Source organism: Puma concolor, chromosome D3, assembly GCF_028749965.1.
Source record: "Puma concolor isolate L17-30 chromosome D3, mPumCon1.1.hap2, whole genome shotgun sequence".
NCBI classification, from domain to species: Eukaryota; Metazoa; Chordata; class Mammalia; order Carnivora; family Felidae; genus Puma; species Puma concolor.
Window position 1 is genome coordinate 41057795 of NC_141678.1, and position 18870 is coordinate 41076664.

At 40.0% G+C, this 18870-nt stretch overlaps 1 protein-coding gene and 1 long non-coding RNA gene across 5 annotated transcripts in view; one reads left to right on the forward strand and one right to left on the reverse strand.

The window, feature by feature from the left end:
* The window catches only part of MYOM1 (myomesin 1), a 155146-nt gene that overhangs the window by 129690 nt on the left and 6586 nt on the right, over positions 1-18870 (forward strand). For 2 of the 3 annotated variants that reach the window (XM_086682558.1, XM_086682557.1), the window contains 10 exons: positions 3381-3517; positions 5648-5792; positions 6519-6578; positions 7109-7176; positions 10483-10596; positions 11292-11379; positions 12767-12805; positions 12896-13001; positions 16215-16378; positions 18591-18725. In XM_086682558.1, the coding sequence (XP_086538684.1) occupies positions 3381-3517; positions 5648-5792; positions 6519-6578; positions 7109-7176; positions 10483-10596; positions 11292-11379; positions 12767-12805; positions 12896-13001; positions 16215-16378; positions 18591-18631 (962 nt within the window). In that variant the 3' untranslated portion in view covers positions 18632-18725. Of the gene's footprint in view, positions 1-3380; positions 3518-5647; positions 5793-6518; positions 6579-7108; positions 7177-10482; positions 10597-11291; positions 11380-12766; positions 12806-12895; positions 13002-16214; positions 16379-18590; positions 18726-18870 lie in introns of those variants that run through there. The other variant, XM_086682559.1, reaches the window with a different exon arrangement.
* On the reverse strand, positions 3511-18636 carry LOC147575522 (uncharacterized). Of its 2 annotated transcripts, none has more exons than XR_015242477.1 (4): positions 17987-18636; positions 8789-8890; positions 8365-8576; positions 3511-5525 (listed from the first exon to the last, which is right to left on the reverse strand). It is a non-coding gene; the product is annotated as an uncharacterized LOC147575522 (long non-coding RNA). The 2 variants fall into 2 exon arrangements; XR_015242476.1 differs by having other exon boundaries at positions 8789-8903.

Here is an 18870-nt window from a genome sequence, read left to right on the forward strand (position 1 = left end):
CAGATGCAGGGCTCAATCCCATGACCCTGGGATCATGACCTGAGCCAAACTCAAGAGTTGGACACTCAGCCAACTGAGGCACCCAAGTGCCTCGAAGCAGCATTTTAAATAATACAGCTCCCACACTTTTCTTCCCCCACCACTATTAGATCAGCTTGGCCACTACATGAATATTTTCAGAGATCTGATGATAGGGTCAAAGTAGCATATCTAGTTTCTCAATCTATGCCCACTTCCTTCTGGTAAATGTTGACACATAATTAAGTCTTTTCTTGAGATTTTGTAGTTTTAAATGGGTCTTACTTCTTACTGAATGTGAAAAAAGAGTATGGTGTTCCTTTAGCCCTTGGCACAGTAAATTCTCCTACTTTAAGCTGTTTTCAAAAATATTTTGAAAACCACTAAACATATGCCTTAAACATACAAAAAAACAGATATTTTGCTGGAGGAAATTAACTGCCAGAGAAAAGAGCCTAAAGAAATTTAGGACTGAGAAGAAGAAAAAAAATATGTATAAAACTAAAAACAGAAAACAGCCTAGCGGGTCTTACCAGCTTTGATATTAAGATGCAGTATACAGAGGCAACCTACTTGAGAGAAACTTACTTTATTCTCCAAAGATTTCAAGGTATTATGAGGGAGATGATGGAAGGTATACTTCAGTATCGTCAATGGCTTGCATAATACCTCTCGGTTATTATCCCACGTGTACCTATGTGTGCAGGTATATGCAACCACATACACATCACTTATATCTATTTGGTATGTCCTTTTGGGTATCAGTGTATTATATTTTATCAGGGGTAGTTGTAGGGTTTTGTTGAATTAACTGGAAGAAAAAAGAGGTACAAAAATATTAATAGCCAAATTTATAGAGCACTTATTATATGCCAGCGTATTTATAGGGTACTTAAATGGAGTATATCATTTAAACTCCACAATGACCTGAAAAGTTTCAGTTCTAAGGTGATTTAATTTTAGAGATGTATACTGTGAGGCCCAGAGAGATTGGGTAACTAGACCACAGGTACACAGCGGATACCCGTGGTTAAGCCCAAGTAGTCTGTCACTAACCAGGACATGAACTGTTACTGTGTGTGCACCTGCTGTTTGCCACCACACCCTCTCTGGCAATTACTGGTGGCCAGTGTTTCCTCTGGTGATTTTCCTATTACTCAGAGAGAACCGTGAATATTAAGGGAGCTTGAAACTTCCAGGAGGGCATGCCCATTCTCCTCCACCACCACTCTGGCCCTCTTAGATAACCTCATCACTCATGTATTAGATTTCCCAGAACAAGGTCTCCAGACTTTTCTAGGACAGATTATACTTTCCATTCCCCTTAAGAGTTACTAGTAGCAAGCAGGAGTGTTCTGTAGCGAGAAAGCTTAGCTTCTGCTCTCACAAGCCTAGAGTCTGTCCATGGTGCCTTACTCAGACATGTTCACACTGGAAAACCACTAGTGTTCTTCAGACTGGACATCCAGGACGAGGAGGAGCACAGAATCGAGGGCATAGCCCTGGTCTCAGCTCTGCTACTCAGATTTGTTACTAACCTTTCCTGGAGGTCACTTTTTTCATCAGTAAATTAAGAGAGAAAGAACTAACATTTCTTGAGCACTGGTCATTATTCACAGTGTCTTAGTGTCTTCTGGTATGATATTCACTCTTCTTGGTGGTCTCATGAGGCAGATAATATCCATGTTAGCAAGTGAGGAATGCAAGGTTTTAGAGAAGATAACTGTCCAAGGGCATGGTGTGACACCAGAGCCCATTTTCTGCCCATCGTGGACACCCCTCAGTAGATGACATCTGAGCCTCCTTTTAGTTCTGCATTGGAACAAATCTGTAACTGAGTTTTAGTGACTATGGAATAGTGCAAATGATAGGCATCCCTTAAGCTTAGAAAGGATAGTTTTAGGATAAGTACAAAGAAATATTGATATACATTTCATACAAGTTTGGGAAGCTTACAATTTAAAATGTAGCATGTGTTGGGGCGCCTGGGTGGCGCAGTCGGTTAAGCGTCCGACTTCAGCCAGGTCACGATCTCACGGTCCGGGAGTTCGAGCCCCGCGTCAGGCTCTGGGCTGATGGCTCAGAGCCTGGAGCCTGTTTCCGATTCTGTGTCTCCCTCTCTCTCTGCCCCTCCCCCGTTCATGCTCTGTCTCTCTCTGTCCCAAAAATAAATAAATGTTGAAAAAAAAATTTAAAAAAAATAAAAATAAAAAAATAAAATAAAATGTAGCATGTGTTGAAATTTTCAGGTTAGTTTGAGAACAGTTTAGAGAAAGCAAAGGGTGATGATTTCTCCTAAAGGAAGTGAAGGACTATTAAACTTTGAGAAACAACCATGCTTTTCCACAAAGTTTGCCCTGGAGTCACCTCTGATACAAAACCATTGGTTGCAAGAGCCTTTATAAAGAACACTTTCAAGTTATAAGAAATTTAGAAAATGGTCTTTGAGAGATATCAGCCAAAGACTAAAATTTCATTCAGATTTAAATGGCTGAAGCGATACAGGTATAAATCAGAGATATCATATGATTTCTTCACTTTCTTTATGAGGCAAGCCATGCCATATTTTAATATACCTTCTCAATAGTGACTCAAGTATTTGCCTCTGAAAAATTTTGCCTAGTCTAAGAACTTAAATGAACTGGTATATCAGTGGGATGAATAGAGTTTAAATGATAAGCTGGTTCATCTTATATATATAATCAAAATTAATTCTGTTTTAAAATTCATCTTTAAAAACATTTGAAAGAATGTCCACAGAGAGTTAAGTTGTTGGAAAAAATAAAATTTAACTCCTTTCCCAATATTTTGAAGCAATTGAGATTATCGAATGTTGGTGCTGGAAACTATCTTGACCCTTTAGGACATTCAGTTCAATCCCCTTCATTTATAAACGAGTCAACTGAGGTCCAGATATGTGAACTAATCTGCCTAATATCACACAGTTTGTTAGTTGCTGACATTGACATTGGACTAGGCTCCAGATCTCCTGGGGCCAGCCCAAGGCTATTTCATCACACTTTGTTATTGTCCCTAAATAAACCTAACCAAAGCTACAGTAGAGAGTCACACAGGTTAGCTGAAGGAACCCTGGAGGTAAGTTCATCTTCCTCATTTTTACGGTTGAGACATCTATGACTCAGAGAAGGGGAATGACCTGCCCAATGTGGCAGCAGGATTAGAATCCAGGTCTTCCATCGCTGAATATCGTTCTTTCTTTACAACTTTCTTACTGCCTCCAGGCTTTGCCAGAAGCAAGGTGCTATATTGTCATTTCTGTTGAGTGTTTTTTTCACTTAAAAATCTGTATCAATACAATTGGTTACCAATAAAATTGCCATTTTTATTTTTATTGTGCATAGTTGTTCCAGTTAAGTCAGAGTTGGCAGTTGAAATTTTGGAGAAAGGCCAGGTTCGGTTCTGGATGCAGGCTGAGAAGCTATCTGCCAACACCAAGGTCACCTACATATTTAACGACAAGGAGATTTTTGAAGGGCCGGTATGTTTTATGCTTTTTAGATTCTAAACTTATCACTGTAGAATGTACTGAGGAAGCCCTATTAAGATGCGGGTAAGTTGTCATGAAAACCACTGAGCATGGAGTGGTGGGGTTTAAGTCATTTCATATGTGAAAAAAAAAAAGGAGAGGAAAATATAGATTGACTATATCATATTATCCAAACTGGGACACTTCTGAGAATGAAAGAGGGTTCTAGTAATAATTTTTCCAGGACAACAATCGAACCAAAACTGTCCCAGGCAAACCAAGAAGTGTTGTTACCCGTGCAAATGGAGCTGCTCTCCTGAGAAGTCAGAGGAGCAAGAACGCTTAACTAAACTCACATACTCCCATCAGAAACCCCAACAGGAACTTGGTTCTTCACGGGGGAAGAAATGGCTTTTATTATTCTGATGGCTCAGAAAAAATTACAGTAAAAATATCTTTCATTGGTCTTCTGGTTAAAATGCAATACATTTTTATTGTAAGAAAAACTTTAAAGACTCGGAAGAATCACAAATTCTTACAGTTTTGTAATACACAGATCGGTTTATACTTCTTGGTCTGATTCTACACTTCTGTGTGTGTATGTCTATTGATATCTTATTTACATAGGTAGTTGTGTATATCTACTCTTTGCTTTGCTTTCAACACATAGTTTCCATAGACAGAGTTACAACATCTGCACTTTATTTGTCCTCCCTAGATATCAGTAGAGCCAGGATCAGGCCAGCACTCAGTGGTACTGAAGAATTTGGGTTTAGGAGCTCTGGCTCTTACCTGTGCTATCACGGGTATGAATGAGAGACTCAGAAGATGGGAGAGAAGTGTGACTTGTGGCCAATATTAACAACCTGTTCTCCTTTCATCAAGATATGTTTTTAAAACATTTCAGAATTCGTTAGTGAAGGGGAGAATGAATCACATAAATAGCAAAAAATATGTAATGTATTTCTTTTCAACTCATTTAGCAACTGTGTGTAGAGCCCGAATAGGTCACGCAGAGTCCACTGTGGCCCATCTTCTCCCTGTTTTCAGAATATTCTCATTGACTGTGTGCTCATCACCTGACCAATGGAGGGGAAGGAAAAGCAGCGTTGGCATCACCCTCTGACCACTCATGCACACGTGCACATAGACACACTCCCCTTCATGTGTTTGCACACGCTTTCATGTTGTTGCCCACATACACATACATACCCTGAACGTGGAGACCTGCCCATTGTCATCGAAATTAGTTCTTATACTATTTCATTGGGTGGAAATTACAGTCTTAGGCTAAGTTCCTTAGAAGGACAGTCTGAAATAAGTTTCTCTTCCAATTGATTTATGGGAGAGTACTCTCAGGAGTGGGGATTAGGGAAACAAGCTAAGGTAGATGACAGCTAAGCAAGAATGTGGTCTCAGTTGGAGACTGGCTTCCTTCAGGGGAAGCTCTAGGGCATGAATTGCAGCACAGAGTTGATCCCAGACGTGAGCCTTCATTCTGTGACAAGTTATAGGAGAACTTTATTAATTCCAATCCATTATAGAACTTGTGCTTGTATGCCAGAGCTAAGATTTGTCTTTACATTGAAAAGAAGTTGCCTAAGCAGTATGATAAAATAAGCACAGTTCAGTAGGGCAATTTCAGTTTATTAAGAACAAATGGACTTCAAATGCTTTGGAAGTATTTTTATTCACATGTGAATTCAGCAGATATTTATTAATTGCCTGCTATATACCATGCATGTACAAGATGCTAGGGATATAATCATGAATGAGCCAAAACACACCTGCATGCTGCCTATTTTTTGCATTGTTCTGCTAATTGAAGCTAATGTAATCTGGAAGGTAAAATGGGAATCTAAAAACACGTTTTTGACAAAATTTGTGACTTGGGATAATAAAACTTTATTTGTATTTAAAAAATTAAATTTCAGAGATTTTAGTAATCATTTCTGGTCAAGGTCATCTATTCCATGTAATGTTTTCCTTTTCCTGGGCACAAGATTTTGAAAGCTTGCATCTAAAAAAAGTGTGAACAAGAAATTGTGTTAACATTATGATTCTTTGGAGTTTGTGTTTATTCTATCAGGCATCCACATCATATCTAGCTCACTGATTTCTGTTTTCCTTTTCACACTGAAGAAATATAAGATGCATGTTGACCGAAACACTGGCATAATTGAAATGTTCATGGAAAAGCTACAGGATGAGGATGAGGGCACATACACTTTCCAGCTTCAAGATGGAAAAGCAGTTGGCCATTCTACTCTTGTTCTCATTGGAGATGGTACGAATTCTGTGAAACATCAGCTGAAAGATTTCCCTGCTCCCTTCAATGCAAACACCCATGGCACAAAAGTAGTCGCATGGAAGGCAGTAGGAATTGCTTCTTGTATTTCAAAGTTGGAATCCAATTTTCAGTTAATACTTTCCATAGTACTTCATTTCACAGACACCAGATTTATCCTTAGCCCACAAGGAAGACGGCAGTTCAGTCATCTCATATATAAACAAGTATTTATTACTAAAATTCTCCAGTGAAGGAGACTGCAACACAGCCAAGTCTGTATATGTATCTCAGAAACGATGCTCCTACCTTATATTGTGTACTTACTTTAAATTACTTAACTTAAGAAGAAAAATATGAAAAGTAGTGTATGCCAAACCAATTAGTCATACTTTAGAACTAGATTATATGTCAGCTTCCATAAGCCACTGTAGAAACCACCAAGATGTAAAATGTGGCATTTAGCAAGTGTGGCATTTGGGAAGGTTGGCCAGATCTCTACATTTGCAACTGCCGATACTGCTTCACTATTTCCTAGCGCAATGACCTTAAACAATTTACTTAACCTTTCTAAGCCTACTTCTTCATCATGAAGACTTACAACAAATAGGGGGTCATGATGTATGAGTGTTATAATAATGAGTACAAATCACTTAGCATGGTGACTGGCATATACATTTATACCACTCAACTCAGTTTCATACTTCTTTATTTTTCAATCTTTAGTTTATAAAAAGCTCCAGAAAGAAGCTGAATTCCAGCGGCAAGAATGGATCAGGAAACAAGGTAAAAATGGGCAGTGAATAAAAAGAATAACTTCAATTTCTTGAACAAAATATTCCAAGATTATTTCCATAACAAGTTAAAATGCATTATTTTTTGCTTATGTTACTAATGCCCTGGTAAATAAAAAATAATTGAAAATATTTATTATTAAATATGTATCCATTGAAATATTTGAAAATTAATCTTGAATTTTTTTTTAATTTTTTTTTCAACGTTTATTTATTTTTGGGACAGAGAAAGACAGAGCATGAATGGGGGAGGGGCAGAGAGAGAGGGAGACACAGAATCGGAAACAGGCTCCAGGCTCTGAGCCATCAGCCCAGAGCCTGACGCGGGGCTCGAACTCACGGACCACGAGATCGTGACCTGGCTGAAGTCGGACGCTTAACCGACTGCGCCACCCAGGCGCCCCATAATCTTGAATTTTAAAATATCACTTCACACATGTATCGCTTTAGAATTTAAGAATGAGCTTTGATTTTGCATTTGTGGTTAATAGGGTGATTACTGATGTCATTAAAATTTTATAGGTCCTCATTTTGCTGAGTATTTGAGCTGGGAAGTGACTGGTGAATGTAATGTACTATTGAAATGCAAGGTAAGAAGTAGATAAGTTTTTAATATTTGATATAAGGGAAATAAAGATAAAATAGAATGTGAGAAAAGGAAGATCAACTTTTCATCTCCTCCATTTGAACCAAAATGCTAAGTGACACATTCTTACTGTTGAATGTTACTGTAATCATTGGTTGGTAAGAAGCATAAAGTAAAATGAAACATAAAATAAGATAAAACAACATAAAAATATGGGAAGACAAGATGATGGCTCCTATTCATTACACCTTAGCTAATAAGGACTGGCTCTTCTTTTCTTTTTTTAAGACTTTGTGGGTTTTTTTTTTTTAAAAACTTTTTAATGTTTATTTTTGAGAGAGAGAGAGGCAGAGACAGAGTGTAAGTAGGGGAGGGGCGGAGAGAGAGGGAGACACAGAATCTGAAGCAGGCTCCAGGCTCTGAGCTGTCAGCATAGAGCCCGACGTGGGGCTCAAACTCACAAGCCATGAATCATGACCTGAGCTGAGCTGGGTTGCTTAGCTGACTGAGCCACCCAGGCGCCCCAAGACTTTACATTTTTTAGAACAATTTTAGGTTCACAGCAAAATTGTAGGGAAGATATAGATATTTCCCATATACCCCGCCTGTCCGCACAAATGTACAGCTTCCACCTACGTTACATCCCCCACCAGAGTTGCACATTTGCTACAATTGATGATCCTACACTGACACATGATAATCACCCAAAGTCCATAGTTGACATTAGGGTTCACTCTTGGCATTACATATGCTATGGGTTTGGACAAATATGTAATGACTTGTATCCACCATTGTAGCATCATTCAGAGTTTTTTCACTGCCCTAAAAAGCAAAAAGCCTCTGTGCTCTGCCTATTCATTCTTCCCTCCCCACTCCCAACTCTTTAAAAATTATTAATCTCAGAAGAATCTCACATGGTCTTTGTTTCAGGCCAAATGTGCATTCTAACTAGTAGATCTATTCCACGATCATTCTAGATACACTGTCCTTCCCTGGAAATTTAGCAATTTCGTATCTATATTCTGTGACTGGTGCGACAATTCCTTTGAGTGTTGGCTAGCTCAGAGGCTGGTTCTGGAACCAGCATGCTGCCAGGAGGGGAGAGGTTTGATGAAGAGTGTACAGCTCTCATTAGGCCTTGGGAAAGATTTAGAGGAAAAAAGGCTATATCACACCCTTAATCATTTTATACCTTAGCACATGGTGTGTTCAGCCGAGTCACCAAAATGTTTTGGACAGGGAACTGCTGGATGAGGTCGGAGTGTAAAGGTCATGACAGCAGACAGTGGCTCCAAGTAGAAGCATGGATCTGGCATTTGGCACTAGCAAAGCCAGAACCCAAGCGCCCCCGTCTCTTCTAAGTCTGATGAAAGTTACAGAAACATCAGTCTCCCAGAAAGGTGTCTGAAAATTAAATTCTAGGCTTTAGTCTCAATGGAAATGGCAAAGCTTCCTAAAAACAGTTTCTCAGGCAGCAGCCAAAACCCTCTCTCTCCTCCTGGCTGTCCACTGCCATACAGCCCCTGGCTCACTTTCTCCTCCACAACTGCCCACCCCGCAAACCACCCTTTCCCAGGGGCCCACACATCTATCCTGCTTCTTTCTGTACTACCCACCTGTTGTACTAGCCTTTTGGGATGTGAGCTCTGGTGTCCTGTTCTGATGGCTTTCCTCAGGAGAATCAGCCCCTTGCCCAGATTCTGAGCAACCACGGAAGCCTAAAAATAGAATCTAGATATTCATACATTATGTACTTATGCTGTTCCAGTGCCTGTTCCTTACGCTGTTTCAGCTTCTCCGACAAAATCCTTTCTCTAGTCCCAGCTTAGTCATCTTTTCTGTAAGACCTTTTCCTTCTTTGTGCAGGTAGAATGAACCTTCCTCTGTCTTCCCATAGCTCTTTGTTTCATTATTAGAGCAGTTTAGGCGCATATAGCAATTTATATATTCATTATAGTTAATGGAGTATGTGTAACTAAACATTCAGACTCATGAGACTATCATGGACCCCATTTGGAACTAGTCTACTCAAAAGAATATAGGACAAGAACCCCAGCATGCCTGCAAGGCAGAGCTGGGCACTCCTCTCCTGCAGGAATCCACGCCACCATTTTCTTCATCTGTTTGTTATATAGTTTGTTATATAGTTATATTTCCTCTTTGGGGAATTGTGTGTGCATTTCTTCAGCTGTTCAGTGGGGTCTTAAGGATTGTTCTCTTGATTTGTATGAAGCCTTTACTTTTGACACAATATTAATTACACCAGAAATACAAGAATATAGTCTTGTTTGTAGAAAATGCAAACATTGTAGATAAAGGTCAAGATCCCTTTAACTGTACAAGTTTGAAACTTATGATGTTATGATGTATGGATATAGGATTTAAATGAATTTCCTCAAAATTGCTAAGCAATTGATTTACTAAACCATACTTGATGGTTTTTAACTAAACTTACTGTGAGAATCAATTCACAATATATACATACATCAAATCAATATGCTATATACCTTAAACTTACACATTGTATGTCAATTGTATCTCAACAAAACTAAAAACATTTTAATTAAAAAATGTTTTCACAAACATACTTCCCTTCCACACTTCTTTGCAAAGCTTCAGTCATCTTTTTAAAAATATTTAGATATACATTGGGGCTTGCTCATTCTGTTCTTTTGATAAAGCCATTTGTTTTTGTGACACAGGCTATATTTTAATGTGATGGGATGTGTCTTCTATGGTTTTCAGATATTTATTATTTATTTTATTTAAGTATACATGTTAACATGTACATATCTATTCTTTTCTGTCCACCAGACAATCTTAAAGTCAATTTTTACTGCTAGAAATAGGTGCTATTGATTTAGGTTTATTCATTTGTATCCATTTTATTCTAAACTCTTTACCAATTAAAATTGCTTTCAATTGATCCCTTCGGATATCTATGCCTTCTGGAGTTCCTGGGTGGCTCAGTGGGTTAAGTGTTTGACTTTGGCTCAGGACATGGTCTCAAGGCTCATGGGCTCGAGCCCCGTGTCAGGCTCTGTTTTGACAGTTCAGAGTCTGGAGCCTGCTTCAGATTCTCTGTCTCCCCCTCTCTTTGCCCCTCCCCTGCTCATGCTCGCTTGCTCTCTCTCTTTCTCTCTCTTTTTCTCTCTCTCAAAAATAAATAAACATTAAAAATTTTTGAAAAAAAAGAAATCTATGTCTTCTAATTTCATGCATTTCTTCTATCCAATGCTACATTAGAAACTAGTTTTGTAAGAGCAGCATTCCCTTACTTCAAGAAGTATAATTATGGCTTTTCTTCCAGGTGGCAAATATTAAGAAGGAGACTCATATTGTGTGGTACAAAGATGAAAGAGAGATATCAGTGGATGAAAAGCATGACTTTAAGGATGGCATATGTACACTGCTTATAACAGAGGTAGGTGACTATAAATGTGAAATGTAATTTATTAGTTCTGTACCCTACATTCTTCTAAAAAAAGAGATAAGATTCTGTATTCCTTGATTCCAGGCATTTGTAGTACCTTACTTCTAGCTGCTCCAAAGATCCCTGCCCTGACATCACCCCAAAAATAAACAAAGCATAGGAACACAAAAACTCTCACTTTGTGATAATGCATGGATATGTCAGATATCCAACCAATATTGGTTAGACACCACAACTCTGGCCTCTCTAAGCTACTTCGTTTCATAGATGGGTGAGGGGCAAGGCAATTAAGTAGATTCTTCTTGGTCTGCTCTTCAGCCTCATGATAACTTGTTCCCTCAAAGTACAGAGACATCAGGCATAGTATTCATGTAAGTATAGGGTGTTACCTCCTTTTTTGTCTAAAAGGCCATATCTTTCAAATATATGTGATCATTAGTTTTTAATATGAAGGAAAAGTAAAGAATAAGGACTTCATAGGCTTAGAGGGTGAAAAATCAGGACCGCTAGCTGGTGAAATGATGATGGACACGTTCGTCTATGAACTCCTCACTGCTCACATAGCCAGATGCTTGTTTAATGTGTGATTTGATGGCAGTTCTATAAACCAGAGGACCTTAAGAGTGCCAACACGGTACTCTGAGGCTGCTGGAAGCTGCAGTGTGGTGTATCCATCCCCCCCTTAGTTTTCCAAGAAAGATGCTGGGATTTATGAAGTTATCCTGAAAGACGACAGAGGAAAAGATAAGAGCAGACTGAAGCTTGTGGATGAAGGTCAGTCCACCAACTGGGGGGGGGTCCATTTTGTGTGTTCTGTGTACAGGTTACCAGCCTGGTGAGTAAGGCTGAGTGACAACTGAAGTCCTGCTGTGTTTGTCCACAGGTTTTGTTTTAATTGAAACTCCAGCAGAGTGAACGACTGTTTTATTCAAAAATGCTTCACGTTTAGTCTTCATGGATATCAAAAGTATACTTTAGGCGTTCAGAGAATTTGTAGTCCATAGTCCCCTAGGGTTCCATTTTCAATATAAAGCATCGTTTTTGTTTCAACCGTATAAAAAATGTTCCAGGATCAAGAACTACTGTGAGGGGCGCCTGGCTGGCTCAGTCGGAGGAGCATATGACTCTTACTCTCAGGGTTGTGAGTTCAAGCCCCACATTGGGTTTACTTTTTAAAAAGATGTTCACTTAAAAAAAATTCTATGAAAAGCATGTTGCCAAATAGTCCACTCTTAAAAGGTGGCAAGAAAGATTTATATGTGAACTGTGAAACCTCTCAGGTATTAGCAGAGCAAGAAAGAAATTTCCATTTTTGAGAGACTTCTTTTTTTTTTTTTTAATTTTTTTTTTTAACATTTTATTTATTTTTGAGACAGAGAGAGACAAAGCATGAACGGGGGAGGGTCAGAGAGAGGGAGACACAGAATCTGAAACAGGCTCCAGGCACTGAGCTGTCAGCACAGAGCCCGACGCGGGGCTCGAACTCACGGACCGCAAGATCATGACCTGAGCCAAAGTCCGCCGCTTAACCGACTGAGCCACCCAGGCGCCCCCTTGAGAGACTTCTAAGAACAAATATATCATGATAACAAAGACCTACCTGTGACCACCAAACTTCCAAGTGCATTCTTGGACAAGATCTTTAACAGTATTACTAACAAACAGTGTGAGTCTGACTTCGATTTCACCTTCCTGCTCCTCGTGGAGGCAAGACTAAATGTGCTTATTGACAAAAAGCCTTATAAGGCTGAGAAATATCAGGGAGCCTGGATGGTTAATTCATTATGAGTTGATGGCACAGATGAGAAAACTTCCTCTTAGGTAAACTAAGACTTCTTGGGATTTAACAAGAAGAGAATCCTAAAGCCAAGAACCTTCCTGGAAATCTCACGGTGGCTTTCTCTAGAATGTATATATAGTTACAAATAATTAGAGGGGGAAAAATATCAAAATAAGAGCAGGGACCTTTTAAAAGTTGATACAAATTAAATTATTATTCCCTCAAAGAGTACTTATTCTCATTTGGTCAGCAAATTCACCTTATGGCCAACACCCTTCACCAGGCAGGATAATGTTGACAACACATGCTACTAACAATTTGAGATTTGACCTTGGTGAGCATTTTTATGCTAAAGTTCTGTCTGTGACTCTCTATCCACAGCCTTTAAAGAACTAATGACTGAAGTATGTAAGACAATAGGTAAGTTAAAATGGTCTCCCCATGACAATGCTTCATTATGCTCCTGGTTAGGCTTACAGCTGTATGAAATATACTGTTTTCCTCTTTCAGCTTTGTCTGCTACAGACCTGAAAATCCAGAGCACAGCCGAGGGCATACGGCTGTACTCTTTTGTTACTTACTATCTGGATGATCTGAAAGTTAACTGGTCCCACAAGTAAGTAAGTGGGAACTTAACTGCCCTGTAGAAACTCTTTCTCCATGTATGTGTGTGTGGGTGCACGCGCGCATGGCAGGGGGGCAGGAGGAGGGCAACAGCAACCCTCTGTTCCTCTCATGTAAGGAGCCTTCTTACTTCTCAGGTCTGACGTTGATGTGTGTAGGATACAAGCACCCCCACAATTCCCTTAGGACAAGGTTAGCACTTTCCCTCAACACATACATGGAGAGGCCAGTGATGGCTAAAATCACCTGTCTTTGTGATTTGGGAACTATCATAATCCATACACGTCTCTATAATGCAACCTCCACCTCCAGACGGTAGACCTTGGGCTACCTCTGCTTTGCCGGGCATCCAGATCCAGATTCTGATTCTTCCCTCTCTACCTGCAGCTAACCCCTGCTATGGTCTAGAACAAAACTGAAGCAGCATGCACCAAGAGGCACCAAATTTCCTGTTATTTGAATGAATAGCCATTCGCTACAGAAACCTGACCCAGTGGAGTGCCTGAGTTTGTTGTTAGCGTTAATAGCAGTCGGCATAGTTGGGCATTAACTTGTTTCTCATCCACCCCTGGAAGGCTTTGGGGATTTGCGATTACTTTGAGAATGTGTGTTTGAGCTAGACTGAGCCTGCATATCTGTTCTAATCCCAGGGTCCTCTGTGGTGTTATAGGTGAACTCAAGTTCACCTCTGGGATTCTAAGAGCTGAAGTAGGTTTCTAAGTCAAACCAGTTCCCCATTATACTTTTGGCCGTGACCTCAACCTCTGCCCGTCCTTGAAATTTCCTGAGCTGAAAGAGAACTGCAGCCTAGCATAGACATCTGATGGGGTACAGTCCCCTTCAGTCCACTCTTTGGATGCAGACCTCCTTAGCAGCCCCACTGGGCAGTAGGTCACTGTGGCAGCCCTGGGAAGGGGCGCACAACAGTGTTTATCTTCCCTACAGTGGGTGTTTATAACATGCTGGTCACTGCTCCACGCCCTTTCCATGTATGAATTCAGTTAATATTCACAACTCTAGGAAGCAAGTAATTCTCACTCCGTGATGAGGCCGCTCAGGCTCAGGGAGGTGATTTGCCTGAGGCCACACGACGAAGTGGTAGATGGAGCACTGAGCCCAGACAGCACTACTCTGTGTTCGTGTTGCTTTAAAAGTCTAGATTGAACATTTAACCAGAGCTAGGTCCCACAAAATAGTCATTTGTGTTTTCTTTAAAAATGACTTTATTGTGATACAGAACACAGTTTTTATTCGTATTCTTATTCATTTCCTGAGTTCTTAAAAAAACAGAGCGGGGAGGGGGACGTGGGGGTGGGAAGAGAAGGAGTAAAATTCCAATTTGAACGCCTGGGGTTTCATTCCTTTGTTCTATTTCTTTCAGAACATTTTAGGAAAGTAATTATAAGTTAAAATAGATCAAATTCTAGGAAATTCCTCTGTGACAGCTAGGACATCCTAATATATCAGTCTGAAGAATAAGAGAAGATAAATTAACTGAATCATCGATCAAAAGTCTTTACATCATCTTTAAAAGAATTATTTGTTCACAAAAATGAGAGCATTCAGTTTTGAGGAAACTGCTGTTAGACTAGCAAGGCATAAACCTCTGACTCTATTCAGTCTAGTCAGCTGAATGACTGTTTTATGTACCCCGGCACCTATGAAAGATTCAGGAATCAAGGACTCATTGTCTTCACTGTCTTTATGTAAATATGCGGCATAACAGGAAAAAAAACCTTGAAATGGGCTTTAGTCTTGACTTGGCTCCTATCTTCCTTTGATTCTTGGGCCAGTCATTTAATTTTCTGAAATGTCAGGTTTCTCTCATATGAAATAGCAACAATAATACCTGTTTTATCTCATAATACTGATGGACCCAATGAGAGAATGAAAAAAGTTATGGCACTTTGTAAACCGTGAAGGGCTTTACAAATGTAAGGTATTATGCATGTTGGTCAGAGATTAGAGATTTCAAACAGATTTATTATAGCAAACCAGAGGACTATCTATCTTTCTAACTGTCTAAGACATATATATTGCTCAGACTCAAGTCTGTGGGTGCAGAGGGGCTCCATTACTGTTCATTTTATGGCAGTTTAACTTTTAATAGCTTTTAAAGAATGTAGTGTATAAGAAAAATGCTGTGAATGTTTATTTGAAAGCTGAAAATTTTTAGTCGTGATTTTTGTTTCTCTGTTTTTAAAGTTCATTTTGTTTATTACAACTACAAACATAATACATTGCTTCTTTTAGAAAATACACATAATATCATATTACATATCAGAAAGAGTTTATAATATGATATCCTCTCTAGTTTTCCTAGCCATAGGGTAAACTTTTTGGTGTACTTCCAGTCTTTTCTCTATGCATAATTGTTGCTATCATTAAGTAGTTTTGTGCCTTTTTTTCTTATTTCCTCTTGTGTTTACAAACTCTTCGTAAAGTTTCTTTTAGCATCATTGAGAGTATATCTACCTCTACCTCTCTCTTACCTCCTTTATAACAGTAACATGTCTGGGCCATCAGATCACAAAGCAAAGGGTTCTATTTGCTTTCATTCTCTTGTAAAGAATGCAATGTATGTGTCTGCTTATGACCTACTACAGAATTTAGAGAAACTCACGTTCAGGGACAGAGAAAGTGCCTCATTCATTTTGGCAGAGATTCTGCTTTTCATTTACTCTAGGCCTTCCTACCAAGTACATATTTACATATGTTTTAAATAGCTTTGTAACCACGTACATGTCAATAGATTTCAGACACAGATGAACCTCCTTAAGTCTGCTTTTAATTATTTTGTAAAATCTGATTTATAGCCGTAGACCATCTGCGTGAAATATGCTGTAATATAACATGGAGTTTGGCCTTTTCGCTTTAAAGATTCTCTTAGCCCTACAAATAAACCCAAGCAAAAACAAAGATCATTAATACCACTGAGAAGTATCGGCGTTGCAATCGGCTAGGGCCCCACACTGCTGTTGGGAGTTAAATGTACAGACTGTCAGACCCCCTACCCTCACCCCCGCCCTGGGCCTTGGAATCCAAGTCCTGTGATGCAGGGCCCATAATTTTTCTGAAGCAGAACATATGTGGATCCCATGTTGTTTGAAAGCCTGTAAAACTCTATGGTGAGATCTTCAAGAAAGAGTAAAAATGAGCTCTGGATGAAAGCAAACAATAACAATGTTTTCTTTGATATGAACAGCGGGACTGCTATTAAGTACACAGACAGAGTTAAGAGTGGGGTCACCGGGGAGCAGATCTGGCTGCAAATCAATGAGCCCACTCCGAATGACAAAGGGAAGTATGTAATGGAGCTCTTTGATGGCAAAACTGGACACCAAAAGACAGTGGATCTTTCTGGACAAGGTAAATGGATATTTTGCAGGTTAGAAATTCCTGAGGAGGAGAGAGGGCTTTTAAAAAAGAATGAAGGGCGACAAGAAGCCATTACATTTGACTATTGAAAGATGATTGGGGATTTTAATCAAGTAGTTTAAATTTAGCGTGGTGGTGGAAGAAAGAATTCAGTGGGTCTTGGAGTATCAGTGAAAAGTATACAGTGGAGACAATAAACATGGAGAGAAAGAACTACCTTTTCAAGGTGCTTACAAAGAAGGGCGGGTTGATTTACAATCACTTGAGCAAGGACGATCACTGAAAAAGAAATGTGTTATGGTGATTGAAATTTGAGCATGTTTAATAGAGTTTAAGAAATCAGTCGAGATGGAAGGATTGAAGGTGGGAGTGAAGGGGAATAACCAATATATCCGTGTTCTGAAGAATGGAAGGCTTGAGATCTAGGGCTGAGGCGGAGGCGTTGACTTTGGGAAGAGCAAGAGATTCCTTTTCTTGAGAAACCAGAGGAGGGTAAATGTGAATTGGCAAAGATCAATATTAAGGAGAAGAGAAGAAAGTTGGAAAAGTTGGGTCCTTATGGCCTCAGATTTCTTGGTCATCTGCTGAGAGAATGGGGGCATCTGGAGAGAAGAGGAAAGAGGAGCAGGAAGCAGTGAGAAACATGGACAAACACAGACCAGAAGTAACACGCAACTATCAACCACAAGTTAAATGGTTAAAAGAGGTGGAAGAGGAAAGCGAGTGTGAGTTCCTCACGCACCTGTGGCTCTTGATCTGTCAGCCCCAAGGCCTTGAAAGCCACAGGGTCAGGATATTGTACCCTCAGGCTTTTAATGTGTAGCTTACTTATCACCATCCTTGCCTCCAGCTCCTGTTTCTATCATCCTCCTTCAAGCACTTGGGACTCTGCCTTGGGGTGTTCCTTCCACTGCTCCTGTCTAGCTTCTACCTAATATTTCTCAAGGAGACTGTGGACTGACTTTTTCTTCCACTTCTTCATGTACTCAAATGCAATCTAAATATCCCAGAACTCTTAGTGTTTTTAATCCTCAGAGAGTAGATTCACAATTCAGAGCACAGCCTTTTCAGTCCTACCTTATTTTGTGCTGACTCCCCTTGTCTTTACCCCCCATCTCCCACTCATTTGGACTGGAAAGATTCAAATGGGAGTGGTTGCCTCAGCCTCCCCCTTCCCCCCCCCCCCCCCCACCACTGTGCCTGAGTCACACACTGCAGTGACAGGGGATCTCTCGCATTTTGAAACACAACAGAAAATGGGAAACAGGAAGGGGGTGGATTTAAAAACAAAAACCAAAACCTAAAAAACTTTTTCTTTTACTCCCCGGCTCACCAAAGCATATTGGTTCAGCGATGCCCATGTCTCAGTGTAGTGTGGGCAAAAGGAAGGGCACTGAACGCTTAGCTAGGGGTAGCCTAACTGGCCTACCTCCCCAGACTTGAAGCCTGACTTTGTGCTTATTCTTCCCATCCGTAAAAGCAGGGGGATGGACTGGTATTATGTAAATACTTTCTAGACATAAAATATCATGATTCTCAGACCAAAGAGGAGCTTAAAGAAGAGATGAGAGAGACTTCAAAATAAAGCTGCCTTTTTACCTGAAGCATTCCAAGCGGCTTGCTCTGCAGGCTCAGGGGGTAGGAGAGATTTTAGAACAGTGTAGCTCTCATTCCCTCATCTGCTGTCTTTTATCTCGGCTCCTGGCCAGCTCAGAAGCATTGCTTCGGGCCCACGCTGGCACACACTGTGAGTGTCATAGTTCCTGTGCCCTTTCACACAGATAGACGGGCCAGACTATGCAACATGGAAACACTTAACTGTCCAGCTAGGAAGCTGTGACGTACATGGGGGATGATTTATTTAATAACAGAAAAGCCTTTATGATGTTCAGGATGTTTAGCCACCTTTATTACCATTTTACTTTGGCAGAGTGAATCTTTGCCTTTCTGTTTGAAAGGATGGTCTTGCAACCGAATTGGGAGCTTCTAAAATCCACTACTTCATCTTTTCTCCCTAGAAAGTATTTGCTTCCCCTGTGAAGTCCATCAAGTTGCAGAGTAAAGGAGGCATAGCCTTATTCAAAGTCAGCTTAGTCATGTCCGGACTGATCACACCGACCTCAGGCTGTGAATTTTAATCCACTCCTGTTGTGTCCTCAGTTCTGGGTGAGAACATTCTAACTTCTCTTTTTTTCTCTTAAAGCATATGATGAAGCCTTTGCTGAATTCCAGAGATTAAAGTAAGTCCCTTGCCATTTGCATGCACTGATTTCTCTGGAACATGGTGTGCTCAGGTATTCCCCCACCTGAGGGTTAGAGAGGGTCTTTTATTTTGGCAAATGCCTAAAAGCAACACTTCCCACTGCCTTGTTGAGCAGCAAGATGTCTCCCAGGGAATGAAATGCAGTCCAGGTTTCTCCACTTTGAAGTAACACTAAAACAAAATTCTTCTTTGTTTTCATGTTTGTTCCTGTCTCTCAACC